This window comes from Priapulus caudatus, unplaced genomic scaffold (assembly GCF_000485595.1).
Source record: "Priapulus caudatus unplaced genomic scaffold, Priapulus_caudatus-5.0.1 Scaffold233, whole genome shotgun sequence".
Taxonomy (NCBI): Eukaryota; Metazoa; Priapulida; class Priapulimorpha; order Priapulimorphida; family Priapulidae; genus Priapulus; species Priapulus caudatus.
In genome coordinates this window covers 96,982-111,277 of record NW_014577294.1, presented here as the reverse complement: position 1 = coordinate 111,277, position 14,296 = coordinate 96,982, and the positions used below count along the sequence as shown (strand labels likewise).

At 42.1% G+C, this 14,296-nt stretch overlaps 2 protein-coding genes across 2 annotated transcripts; one reads left to right on the top strand and one right to left on the bottom strand.

The window, feature by feature from the left end:
- Positions 1-118: 118 nt before the first annotated feature.
- On the bottom strand, positions 119-2,622 carry LOC106807760. Its single transcript, XM_014810211.1, has 3 exons — positions 2,543-2,622; positions 1,773-1,950; positions 119-880 (listed from the first exon to the last, which is right to left on the bottom strand). Exons 1-3 carry the CDS (start codon positions 2,578-2,580, stop codon positions 119-121), a joined length of 978 nt encoding a protein of 325 aa, XP_014665697.1. The 5' UTR covers positions 2,581-2,622.
- Positions 2,623-9,193: 6,571 nt separating this feature from the next.
- On the top strand, positions 9,194-13,974 carry LOC106807772 (glucose-induced degradation protein 4 homolog). Its single transcript, XM_014810220.1, has 5 exons — positions 9,194-9,406; positions 10,553-10,720; positions 10,910-11,011; positions 11,287-11,417; positions 12,138-13,974. Exons 1-5 carry the CDS (start codon positions 9,260-9,262, stop codon positions 12,199-12,201), a joined length of 612 nt encoding a protein of 203 aa, XP_014665706.1. The 5' UTR covers positions 9,194-9,259; the 3' UTR covers positions 12,202-13,974.
- The last annotated feature ends 322 nt before the right edge of the window (positions 13,975-14,296 follow it).

Below are 14,296 nucleotides of genomic sequence, written 5' to 3'. Positions count from 1 at the left end.
GTAGTAGTAGTACTGTCATATATATATATATATATATATATATATATATATATATATATATATATATATATATGCCCGTGCAGTGTATATAGCATTATGATAACAAAAAGATGTCTTCTTACAGAAACGAGAGCTTGAGGGGATCTATGACGTCATGGTGTCCATCATCCGTGGTTGGCGGCTCTTCATCCACGCCGTGCGATACTTTGTCCGCGCCATCGCGCTCATGTTTATAATCTGATCTAATGACGTCCACATTTTCTCTAACATTTACGCTGCCGATGTCTACGTTAGCTTCTATTCTGTCAGATTCAGTCTTAGATTCTATTCTGTCAGATTCAGTCTTAGCTTCTATTCTGTCAGATTCAGTCTTAGTTTCGATTCTGTCAGATTCAGTCTTAGATTCTATTCTGTCAGATTCAGTCTTAGTTTCTATACTGTCAGATTCAGTCTTAGTTTCTATTCTGTCAGTTCCAAGCCTTCCAGCGTTAGTTAATTCTATTCTGTCAGTTCCAAGCCTTCCAGCGTTAGTTAATTCTATTCTGTCAGATTTAGTCTTGGCTTCTATTCTGTCAGATTCAGCGTTAGTTAATTCTGTTCTACCAGTTTCGTCGTTAGCTTCTATTCTGTCAGTTCCAACGTTAGTTACTTTTCCATCCGATGTCGCTTCAGCTTTAACATTGCCAGATTCCTGGATATGATCATCTAAGGTGTGACCACCGTCATATTGAGCACTTTCGAGCAGCGTTTCTGCTGTCGTATTCTTCACGCATCGGTAGTTATATGTTCCCGATATCGTCTCTTCGCAAATGAAATTCTTGGCGCATCCCATGGGTTGTCCCCACGCAGGGAATCCTCTGTAGCATTTTTCACCTGGACCCTAGATAAAATCAAAACGTACAACGTTATGTATATAAACGCTTTTAGACGGTCAGTAGTAAAAAAAGGTATAACGTCAAAGGTCAACTTTCAAATTAATCCAGGGCGCATCCGCCAAATCAAATGCACATAAACTGTGTATGTACTCTTGGTCAAATAGATATAGAGAACAAATTGTCCAGCTATTACCTATACTTCCGCTTGAGACGCGGATATCATGATGCGCCTATTTCGCACTGGCGTGCAGCGCGCGACTATTACACTATTATGGTTACACGTGTTACGCACTGTGACCGCTGTAAACTCAGAACAAACTGAAAACGATCTCCTAGCTTTCGCTCGCCAACCTTTCTCTCCCTATTTCACTTACAATTGCTTGCTATCTCACTCTCTTCATCATTTCGCGTTCAACCTTCCCTTATTTTTCCTTCCCCCTCCCTCATCCACTTCCACATCCGTCCCTAGCTTCTTCCTTCCCTCGATCTCTCCTTCTCTCTCCCTACCCCCTCCATCCCTCTCTCCCCCCTCCATCACTCCCTCCCCTACCTCCCCTATTACCCTATCTCAATTCCCTTCTGCATTTTTATTCATTTTCCCCCCCTTCCCCTCTATCCATCCTACCTCCCTTCCCTCTATCCATCCTACTTCCCTTCCTCCATCCCTCCCTTCCTACCTTATCTCCGTTCTCCCACCTCGCTCGCGGACAATCTTTTGCGCCTATATATTCTTCTGATGAATTAAATGTTTCTTTATGTCCCTGGCGCACGTATAACTCGGCGATACGGCTGGACAGGTGTGTGTAGAGCACCGGAATTCTGCGTCAAAACGAGCCAAGCAAGGGCGTAACTACCCGCCCTTCTACCTGCCAGTATAGATTAGGTACGCACGCGTACCTTGGCGCAGACGTCACAGCAGCGGCAAAAATCCTTCGTCAGGCCATAAGGACATTGCTCGGCGTATTTTTCTTCACGGCCTGGCAAGCTACAGACGCTGAACCACGTGACACCTGCCGCCGATCCCCGGGGCAACAAGCACCGACAATCAATGAAGGCCTCCGCCAATGCGACACAACTACAACAACAACAACAACAACAACAACAATAACAAAACTGTACAATCAACATTCAGTGGTTGTTTGCGGAATATCGTTATTTCATCGTTCACCTTTCATCTTTCAACATCGTCTTTTCTAAAGAAAATCCACACTAGCAAACGTTTTGACTATCAAAACAATAGTTTTGATTATACATGCATATACTAATTCGTAGGTTCTTGTTAAATTAGGTGCCCATGACATATGTAGATATTGCAAACGTGAGTAGATCGTATTGTGCGTTATTATAAGTGCAGCCTTGCTTGCTGGATCAATATTATTTACGCATGGTTTATGGTTGAAATCGGTCGATATAGAAAAGACTACGATGCCGTATAATGGTACGCTATTTAATTCAAATTTCTGTCATGTTCTTGACTATTGACGTGTGATCCTCGAGGCATTCCTCCAGAACCACTACAATTTTTTCTAGCACACGTTAACCAATTTTTAAAAATACCGCAATTTATCATTCTTACAGGATTATATTGAGGCACATATCCGATAGCGGCTACTATTGACTGATATTTAAAACACGTTTTAATCGAAGAAAAATATGTGATAACTTACCACAGTACACCGACGAAGGATATAATTCTGCAACGCATATTTTGATCTCTCTTTTTACGCCGATACAACGTCTACTGGCGCTGGATCACCAGATTTGATCTATGACTTCTATGTGTTCTCGTTCGAGACTAAAGACGTGCTGTGCGAGCAATATTTTCTCCCCGAAATGCCGACCAGCCTTCTGGTATTTGCTCATATACGTCCGTCTCTGTGGGTGTTCACGTGTATGTGCGTATGCGCCGTATACGCACGTATGGGTGTACGTGCGTGTATTCGTGGCGCTTGAATGATCATGACTATGTTGTTAAAACACCCACATCTAAAAAAAATCGAACATGGCCTCGTAGCTTTCCGTTCTTGGCACATAAACACCCTCGCATTCTGACGTAAGATCCCATTAGAGACGTCTGCGGTAGCCTGTCACGCACGAACAACTATAGATGCCTCCCCACTCCCCACCTTCATCCCCACCAGCCCAACCTCAGCCCGCCTACATAGATTACTGTTAATTCTGGGTGTTCACTAAATTCCAACCAGTAACGCATTTATGGTCTTGTACGATCTGTCTGTAATGGAACATGAACGGCGCGGAACCGTTGAGGCCGCGCTCACGCTGCCATATAATATCATATATAATATAATTATATATACCTATATATTGTATGGTGTGTGTGTGTGTGTGTGGTGTGCTTGGGTGTGTGTGTGTGTGTGCTGTGTGTGTGTGTGTGTGTGTGTGTGTGTGTGGTGTGTGATGTGTGTGTGTGATTATTTACCGAGCCCAGCAAGAGTAAGGAGGCTGCTGAGACGTATATACCTATTGATACACTACAGGCTTATAGCGGAGAACCATGAGTTAGAGAGGAGTCATGGACGCAGGGTTAGGCGAGAACAATGGTTAGGAGAGCCATGGGTTAGGGAGAGCATGGGTTTAGGGAGAGCATGGGTTAGGGAGAGCAATGGATTAGGGAGAGTCCTGGGTTAGGAGAGCCATGGGCTTAGGGAGAGCATGGGTGAGCGGAGAGCCATGTGTTAAAGGAAAGCCATGGTGTTAGGAGCAGCCATGGGTTGGTAGAAGCAATGGATTAAGGAGAGCCATGGGTTAGCGAGAGCCATGGGTTTAGGTAGAGCCAATGCGATTAAGGAGAGCCATGGCGTTAGGGAGAGCCATGGGCTAGGGAGAGCAATGGGGCTAGGGAGAAAGCATGGCGAGGGAGGAGCCATGTGTTAAGGGAAAGCCATGGGTTAGGGCAGAGCCATGGGTTAGGGCTAGGAGCAGCGATTAAGGAGAGCCATGGGTTAGGGAGAGCCATGGGTTAGGGAGAGCAATGGATTAGGGAGAGCCATGGGTTAGGGAGAGCCATGGGCTAGGGAGAGCAATGGATTAGGGAGAGCCATGGGTTAGGGAGAGCCATGGGTTAGGGAGAGCCATGGGTTAGGGACGGGCTAGTGAGAGCGGTGGGGTTGGAGTACCACTACACGTGCCCATGCGCCCGTCCGTGGCAGGGGACTCAGTTACTGCGTTAATAACAGGGACGGTGGTACAATATTAATATTGTTGCTGAGAATTTTGCCGACAGTCACGCAACCGAATACAACGATACGTCACTACGCGCAATGCGGCATGGAATACTTCGACACAAAACGCGCTTTCTTTGCCCTCTAATTACACATTGTCATCGCTGCGTACAAAGACAATGGCTGGCTAAGTTGGTACGTGCTAGGAAAATCGTCTAGAATACATGACTACTGCGTCTCCCTCTCCCTCTCTCGCTCCTTCTCTCGCTCCTTCTCTCTCACTCTCTCGCTCTCTCTCTCTCTCTCTCTTTCTCTCTCTCTCTCTCTATCTCCGTGGCTGCTTTGGGATGGGCGTGTGTGTTTGGTGTGCGCGTGTCTCTACGTGTGTAAGTGCATGGGCCTGCGTGTGTATGAGAGAGAAAGATAAAGAGAGGAGGTCGAGAAAAAGAAACACAGAGAGAGAGAGAGAGATAGAAACAGACAGAGAAAATGGAGTGGTTGAATGTGGGTGGGTGTGTGTGGGGTGGGTGTGCAGATGGGAGCGTTCGGAAAACAATTCACCGTCGTAGCAAAGGCATACTACGAAATCAATGATTTAATAATTTGCGACCTTCAATAGTTGATATATATTATCTTACTCCTGATAATATGTGCACATAATTACAAATGCTGACGCTCACCATTGTTGGCATTGCTTTGTGTGCAGCACGTCAGTTATTGCTTGCGCTCAATATACATACTCGCACACATGCACGCACGCGCGCGCACACACCAACTTTAAAAAACTTCACAAATTATAAGGGTAATCAACGTTTGTTGAATAAATTGTCGGCTCGTGTTCCTCTGTAGCGTAGGAGAACCATCTATAATACATGACTACTGCGTCTCCCTCTCCCTCTCTCGCTCCCTCTCTCTCAGTCTCTCGCGCTCTCTCTCTCTCTCTCTCTCTCTCTCTCTCTCTCTCATGCTCTGTCTCCGTGCCTGCTTTGGGATGGGCGTGTGTGTTTGGTGCGCGCGTGTCTCTACGTGTGTAAGTGCATGGGCTTGCGTGTGTATGAGAGAGAAAGATAAAGAGAGGAGGTCGAGAGAAACAGACAGAGAGAGAGAGAGATAGAAACAGACAGAGAAAATGGAGTGGTTGAGTGTGGGTGGGTGTGTGTGGGGTGGGTGTGCGGATTGGAGCATTCGGAAAAATATCAATTCACCGTCTTAGCCAAGGCATATTACGAAATCAATGATTTAATAATTTGCGACCATTAATAGGTGAATCTATTATTAATGTTTTAATCATATATTTTATTGTACAATGTTTGGTCCACCGGAAACCAGGGCATAATTGGTGCGTGAGTGCGTGTGCCGATTTTCCAGACAACATTTTCAGTAAGGGTCTGTGTTGCTATGTAAGATATACAATTGATCAAGAATATATTATTGCGATATAAGTGCCGGAATGTCTGATTTGGTGTAATTGGAAGTGATCAAATTAGACATGGTCTAAGACTCGCTTACACCAGAAAGCTCACCACGGTTAATATAGAGATTACGGAGTATTGATACTCTATACATAAGAATCCAAGTGGTTAAAATTAATTTTATCGCAATCACTTTCGTGGGGCAGCTAGGGGGACAGTCCGGGACTTTCTGGCGCTTTGTGAAGACATTGTAAGTTGTTTCTAAGGATGGCGGAATAAGGATACAGATTAAACATTGACTTACTAAAGGGTTTTAAACATTTTAATGACTTTCTCGGCAAAGGGTAACAAAGCGGTTCAACATAGGCCTGAGCAAAGTATACACGATGGAGGTGAAACGTGAAATTATGCCCGAAGTAAATGTGCCGCGTTTCGTAGCTTTAAATTGTTCTACATCGTATTAGCGTAATTATATATAGAATGTCCTTCATAGCTTGTCCTGAACACATCCTTAAGCGCTATGTTGTAATTATTTACCGTGTACTAGAGATTCCCATGTTTATACGTATAGCTATAGGAATATTACGTGTGTTTATATTTTCCCCTTGGAAAAATTCACATCCAAGAGCCATGAAGGCAGTAATTTTTCGATCGCAAAATGCGAAACCCTCTTATTCAGGTGGCTGGATTAAAATGGCTAGGCTACGTGCAACAAAATTGCCAGTCATTTAGTTCTGTAAATGGAAATTAAAGCATTAATAATATGTGAACATAATTACGAATGCTGACGCTCACCATTGTTGGCATTGCCTTGTTAGTCAGGTGGCTTAGCAACAATTTTCAGGATTAACGTTACCGGCCGGACAAAAGTACCAAATTTGGCATGGAGTTTCCTTTCGACCTATCTATTGATTTTATCCGTGGAACCCACTTGATCGGTTCCGATTTTCCAAGATGGCGGCCAAAATCCAAGATGACCGCCAAAAAAAAGAAAATGTCGTATATCTGGCTGTGAAAATCGGAAATGAACAAATGAGGTGACAATTCAGGGGTTTTCGGGGTCACTGAAACAGATGCTGGTCATGGCATTTTGCTCAGGTCACCCATTTCTCACACGTTTCAATATATATGTGTCAGTGTGCGGCAGCGTGCGTGCGGTGTACATGTGTGTTGCAGAGGAGCATTTGCACGGCATTTACAGGAAATTTTCGGCAATAATAGGCAAAAGAGAGTAGAGAAACATTAAGACATTGGTAGTAAATAGATTTCGTATTTATTTAGCATTATATTTTGTTGAAACGCTCCAAGTGCCTGTGCACCAACCGTCTACGTTCAAGTACTGACGTAGTAGCTGTCGTATTCTATAGCCGTTGAACGGGGGGGGGGGGACCACACATGATTCCAGAATCATTCAGTAAATGCGTCAAATTACGGGTCGGTAGCGACACGGCGGTAAAAACGCGCGCATGGATATGTGTGTAATCGTATATTTGCGCTTCTGTCAGCCGCGGACCTGATAGGCAATCCGCTACTTATGCACACATATACGCCTGTTATTTGTAAACGGACTTCGCGGATCAAAATGATTGAGTGCTTGATACAGTTCACTAAGAGTAAACCACGAACTACGCGGCCTCTATTCATAATATAGTGAATGTGTCATTGTAAGTGGCTCCCTGTATGAATCAAAGTTATTACGGGTAACACGCATACACGCATACACGCACGCACACACAAATCCGACTTATAAACGTTGATGCGCATCACGCACGCGTACATACACACACACGCACGCGCACATGCATGCACGCACGCACGCGCATACGCACCTATATATACACGCCATGTACATAGTGACGAAGGATTATAAAAATGATACACGGGAAAATGTTATTGCAACATTTGCATACACGTTGCACCCGATATGAAGAATCTACATCGCTGGCTTATCGTCAAACCCCTATCGAACATACACAGTCTACGGGCATGCCGTGTTTACAAGTTAGTGAGATGCAAAGGTATTCGACACACCGGCCTGCTCGGTATCCTTTCAGGTGCGTGTATACAGACATGTCAAACTCTCTAGGAAAACAAATGGATCTGATTGGAGTTGTGACACCTTATATTGGCTGCATACACATACCCGCGCATACACACACCGGCGCACACACACACTTTTTTTTTTTTAATCCAGTTATCATCGTATTGCACGTGTTCAAATGAATCAATCTACACAATACTGAAGACTTCACACTACAGAACTTACTAACGTGAATATGATTAATGTTGATAATATGTGGCTGTCGCGCTAACACTGCAATCTGAACGTCGTTAAGCGAAGTTATCCTGGGCACATATAATTAAAAATAAAAAGGGTTATATGATGATGGTGCTGAAATGAATTATAATCTTAAATGAAGGTAACCGTTTTTACTGTTAAGATACATCTAAATATGTCGAAGTGTCGACGAGGGTTCCGGGAACCTCTTCTGCTGTCTATTCCAAGTCCTCAGCATTATCGTTTAGCATCCGATAAGCTTATTTTAATGTTTCAGGTGTGTTTTCATCCCAACGTGTAACACGTACTTTCTTTTTTTATTGAGGCGTGGATGCGACACAATGGATCTCTAACATCTCCATCCCCATGAGTGCAACATTTGAATTTACGGGCGAGGTTGCCGGAGCAAACCAAGGCAGCAATTGTGCCGCCTGCATGGGTGCACTGCATTAAAAATGCCATGGATAACAACCCCATGACCAAGTGGATTGCTAATTCCATCGCAAATGAGGACATTGAGTTCGACGTCCAAACGCCGATATACGTAGACGCTATTTGCATTAAATTCTCAGAAGGTAGAATCCATAATGTCAACCTTTATGCTAAAACGCTACTGACGGAGTCCTGGACTCACATTAAACCGTTGATTCTACTTAATAGCACTGGTTTCAGCGTACGACACTACATCGCAAGTCTCGGAATACCATTACCGTTTCGCTACTTCAAGATTTCTATCCTAGACACGTACGCAGCGGAAATGAATATTGGAATCTCGGATATTTACTTTCGGATAAAAGGTAAATCTAGGAACGTTTTCGTGAGAGCTCTACTGAGTACACGACCTGGTCCGTAGTCACCTAGCGGTGACTTCTGCTAGTTCTCGCAAACGAGCCGAAATTCGGTACTAATTCGACTCAAATACCCCTCCTTTTGGTGACTATAGGGATTCCGGAGTCATCGATTGATGTCTATTTTTATTGGTTACTCTCATGTTATCGGGAGGCCCGTTGTCAGAAATAGAAATAGTTATGGCTCTTACACGTCTAAAATATCATAACTTTAAGACTACAGTTCACTTCAAAAGCAATGTCACGATGTCACAACTATTCATGATGTTTTCTGACAACGAGCCCCTGGCAGCCATGCGGAGAGCTATTCTATAGCTACGTCTACACGACGAACCTTAACTCGAGTTAAGCGTCTACACGGGGCCTTAACTCGAGTTAATGTAATACATATCACTTACACACTATGGCTCAGGTACAAACATTGAGCTGTATATAATAACATTTTATTACATTACATTATTACATTTAATTACATTAATAACCTGTCACTATGTACAGCTCAGTGGGTCAAATCCAAATCAGCGCGCATGCCGCATGCCGCCGCACCAAGCGCGCATTCTACGATGCCTGCTCTTTTGTTTTGTTTCTACATCTTCGGAATCGTGTACTGAATCGCCTCCATGAAGTCAGCGAATCTTCGGTTTATGTTTTAATTCTGGTTAAAATGCCGGTCCCGAGTGAAATATTTCCTCCTCCCCCGGTTCATTCTAAGCAGCCTGGAGTTACAAAGACACTACTCTACAACGGCTCCAGATTTCAGGGTCACCAAAAGAGCAAAGGAAATTGTTACGACGTAGAAGTTGTCTTACAGGTAGGCCTATTGCTACACATTGAAATTCGACGATTCGTGTTGCGTCACTTGAAACGCAATGGTGTTGCCCTATATTATACGCTGGCGTATATTATATTATAATAAATTAATACTATTAGTAGTTAAACGCGGTCATCCATTAATGTCCTGTTCAATTAAGCCACCAAACTGGCCTGTCCTGTTGCCAGTGTTGTTGGTTTGTTAGGCCCGTAGGGTCTATGTCTCCCTGCCCTCTGTTTGACCTGGCTCGTTTAGCTATTTCTGACTAACCCTAACCCTAACCATATCAGATAGTTACCAGGCTTAGGGTTAGTCAGAAATAGCTAAACGAGCCAGGTCAAACAGAGGTCAGGGAGACATATAGACCTTATCTGCGTTTGTTAGGGTGGTGATGATGATGGTAGGCCTAAAGTAATGGTCATCATTCATGGTTATGTACCTAAGATCGACCTAGGCCACAAGCTTTGCTAGAAGAGGCTCGTCACTATCCGATCGTAACTAATCGAACCTAATAATCACAAACTGAGGTCATAAGACTCATAACGTATACTTGAAAGGTAAATGTAATGGCTAGATGGGACATTTGATTGAAAAATTTTGTGGTCTAGCACCACATCTACATACCATCATGTATAAGGTATATAGATCGGCTAGTTGGATGATTTCTGTTGAAATAGAAATGGCCTGAAAGTTTTCACAGGTATACGAAAAACATAACTATGGGACCTAACAAATCATGCAGGTTTGATTATGTGACTCTTACCAATGTTCTAAATTAATTCTCGGACTAGGTTCGAACTAAAACCGTTGTTACCAAAGGACCAAGTGCTAACTCTAACTAATATCACTAGGGCTGCTTGATTACAACCAGATATTTTTTAATTATCACATCTTTCTTACCGTTTGTAATCACTAGAAATACATCGATACCTTCTAGTAGGATTCTCTTCAATTCTTTGAAGATCTTTGACTTAGGTTTATTATTTTTGAGTGCAAAAGTGAAATGGTAATTTTGTTTTGTATTAAAGCAGAAATGAAATTAGCTAATATATCCAGGTTCAGTATTTAAAAAGAATTAAAACTAATGATATAGAATACTGAGAAATGTGTAGGTAACTCTATAATTAATGCTCTTCATTTTAACAGCATGTAGATGAGCAGAACTCATATCTCTGCGGCTACCTTAAAATCAAAGGACTCACAGAAGAGTATCCAACATTGACAACATTCTTTGATGGTGAAATAATCAGCAAAAAGTATCCGTTTTTGACTCGCAAGTGGGATGCAGATGAGGATGTTGATCGCAAGCATTGGGTAAGTATCTTCTTAAATTTTTACCTTATTTCTTAAGAGATCACGAGAGATATCTCAAGAGAGACTTGTTGGTTGGTGTGAATAGCTTATTTAAATTGTATACTTTTTTTCTTTTATGACCATAGTTTTGCTGACAGTGTTGTTATAGGTAAATAGGCACTAACGCTAATTTTTCCATTATTTTTGCAGGGGAAGTTCTTGTCATTCTATCAGTATGCAAAAGATTTTAACTCCGATTACTTTAAATATGATGAGTTGAAGAACACTGACTACACGTTCATGAGATGGAAGGTCAGTCTGCAGATTCAGTCGTACCAGTACTGACTTAAAATCATCTCACAGATTTCCTTTCATATTTCGCATGATGGCAAGTGGCAAGACAATATATTGAAACCAGATATTTTTTGTTGGAATTGTTTTGTTTCCATTTCCGGTGTATTTGACACATTAGACTGTGAATTTGTCACGTTACACGTATTTTTGGGTGTAACGAAAATTACTCAAACTTGTGGTAAGGTTTACTAAGCTTGCAGTATTAATGAACCTGTTTTGACTTTTTGCTACAGGAGCATTTTTTGGTGCCAGATCACACAATCAAAGATATTAATGGAGCGTCCTTTGCCGGCTTCTACTACATCTGCTTTCAGAAGTCAACGGCTACTATTGAAGGCTATTATTACCATAGAAACTCTGAATGGTAAGCAGTTAAAAGTGGCTATTGCACCTTAGTTGTAGTTAAGTACACATCTCTTGCGGGGAGATAGTTTGCAAATCAACGAACGACAACCGTTCGTCTTCGTTTGAAGATAACCCAAGCTTTTATTGTAAAACTGCATGGTATGCAATGTAGAATGTGTTAATTTGCTCACTCTCCCTCTTCCTCTCCCCCCTCCCCATTACTCTCTTGTTTGATATCCTTCTTCCTATTGCGAGTGCTTTTAATATTTAGCTATATACAGTCCGACCTCCTTTATCCGGCCATTCGTTATCCGGAAATCTCTATTAACCGGCTGCGATCTTGCAGTGTATGTTCTCTGTTTTTCATTCATTTCCACCTAAAAAACTCGCTCAAAACTCGCGCGATGTACCAACCGTACATGTGTTTGCGTGTGTGCGCGCGTGTGTGTGTTGTCCGCTCGCGTCCGCTATGCCGCCGGTAAAATTTCTGTTTTATTTCATTTTATTTCCATTTCATATAAACCATAAAACACGACAGTTTGTTACAAATAATCATAGCAACGAGTAAATACATTATCACATGCATAAACCCTACTGAACTGCATAGAAATGCTGTGTTTGAGCATAACTCTCATATCTGGCCAAATCCCATATCCGGATGGGTGCCGGTCCCAACGTGGCTGGATAAAGGAGGTCGGACTGTATATATATAAATGTGTATATTTATTTATTCCTACAGGTACCAGTCCTTACAACTTCAGCACGTACGAGAACACAGTGTGCCCATCTACGAATTCCGGTAGCAAGGCTTGACCTTAAGCATCATATACAAAATCTCTTCCCACTGAAAATTCAGATAAATGCAATCATTTGTTATAACAAAAAGCTACCAAGGGGTAGTTGTACAATTCAAAAGTCATGCTGGTTTCACAACTTATTTAAAATTTATCAGCAAAAACCTAATGTATAACCCTGCCATTCATAGTAACCATTTGCCCTTAACCAATTTTTAACTTTTCACCAGCTACTTGCTTTAAAAAATTAATAATAGTGCGTTGCTAGTGGAAGGTAAACTGGAAAGGTACACCGAGTGTGATTTCATTTATAAACTTAAACAGACAAACAGATTTTGAATAGAGCTGGGTACTAGTTTGTATTAATGAAGAGCTTAAATTTTTCGTACATAAAGCTTGGTAGTGATAAGTGGATGAACCATAGAACACATCAACTTAACTATTGCAAAGTGATTAATTAGCCAGCAACACAATTGAGTGTTTATTCTGCCGCCAGGTGTCGCTGAATGTTCATTGGTGGCTGCCGGTGAGAGCGCATTGCATAGTTGACTTGTTTAATACATGTAATACGGTCAGTATGTCTCGCAGACAAATCAATAAACTACATAGTTGCAGTAAGTGAGTAATTTTGGGACCAAACAATTGGTGTCCCCCCCCCCCCTGTGTCTACCTCAACCTTTACTGATGAAAATTGATGGCAAGCATCAGTAACAACGTTTTCATGGTTGATAGTTTCAAGATGGCATACTGTGATATATCTTTGATCTATTGATGTTTTATATTGTAAACGACGTGTTCTAACAATTATTGTCATTATATTTTGTCGTTGCATCTCAAAACTTGTTGATTTAACACGACTGATTGTTCGACAAATCTACATCCGGCGTCCCTGTGAGTAAGCCAATGTCGAAGACTGGGGAATTACATGAGTAAATGTAGGATAGATACGAACTGACCAACTGCTAGGTGTTGGCGTATCGCTCCACGTATTCTTCGATATTATGTGGGTGACCGGTGCGAGGATTCGGTATTGTTGATACTCTACTTGGGCGAATAGTTTGGAGGAGAAATGAGGATGAAGCGTAGAGTCATTTTCTCTGCGCGTGTGTATATATAAATATGTATAAGGTAGTCCAAACTGCACTGCAGCAGTATGGAGCCCCGTTCTCCCACATGCAGCTTGTGTGCTTGTTTGTTACCACTACCCATGTTAGGTAAGGACACGATGAGTACTGTTAAACCGAATGTAAATATCTGGAACGATCGTAGAAATATAGTGAAAGTACATCGTAGAACATTTGTAGGACCTGTATATTGTGTGCATGAGCAATCGATGGATGATTGTGCATGGAGGGCGTGTAAAAATAACGGGGCCGAATGCCGATATAAGCTGTTAATACTATTAGATTGAACTCTATGCTCTACTAAAGGTTTTCATGTTGTAAGAGATGTGTGGTTAGTCGTCTTGGAAGCGCGAACTATAGTTTGCGGTGCCATTAAACAGTAGTTAGTTAGCACATTAACGCGCGACATGAATGTCTACTGTGTAGCTATGAATATTTCTGGTAAATATGGCTCCACGTCAAAGCCCACGTGCCATTGATTAAACCAGCAAAAGATACTGTCTAGAGGATAACGGATTATACAGAGTATACACGCAAAATTGTATAGATTTGTTGTAAAATGTTTTAAAAAAACTACTGTAAAATGTTTTAAAAAAATTCGTCACTTTAGCGTTGACGGTTATACCATTAATCAAATAAATCTGTTCACACAAAAACACTCCGATTGTTGGATGGATTGCTGTTTAAACCTGTAGATAAAATTTTGTATTAATCACCAGTTAACATTATTTATTTGTTATTGCCAGACGTCAGCAGTCTGATGTATTCATAATTCAGTCATCGTCGAGTCCTACGTTTATCGTTATCATCCCTCCCCCTTCCTCATCTACTCTTTCTCCCTGCAATACCCTTTCTCTCTTTCTCACGCGCACACACGCACGCACACATACACGCACACACACACACACACACACACACACACACACACACACACACACACACACACACACGCGCTCTTCCGTTCTGCGCTAAACTGATGT

Bases quoted from the DNA above. Each gene is read 5' to 3' on its own strand.
- LOC106807760 (XM_014810211.1), bottom strand. From the start codon at position 2,580: ATGCGTTGCAGAATTATATCCTTCGTCGGTGTACTGTG. The intron at 1,951-2,542 runs GTAAGTTATCAC...TTGTTGTTGTAG, and splicing joins TCCTTCGTCGGTGTACTGTG to TTGTGTCGCATTGGCGGAGG. The intron at 881-1,772 runs GTACGCGTGCGT...GATTTTATCTAG, and splicing joins GCTGTGACGTCTGCGCCAAG to GGTCCAGGTGAAAAATGCTA.
- LOC106807772 (XM_014810220.1), top strand. From the start codon at position 9,260: ATGCCGGTCCCGAGTGAAATATTTCCTCCTCCCCCGGTTCATTCTAAG. The intron at 10,721-10,909 runs GTAAGTATCTTC...TTATTTTTGCAG, and splicing joins ATGTTGATCGCAAGCATTGG to GGGAAGTTCTTGTCATTCTA. The intron at 11,012-11,286 runs GTCAGTCTGCAG...TTTTTGCTACAG, and splicing joins ACACGTTCATGAGATGGAAG to GAGCATTTTTTGGTGCCAGA.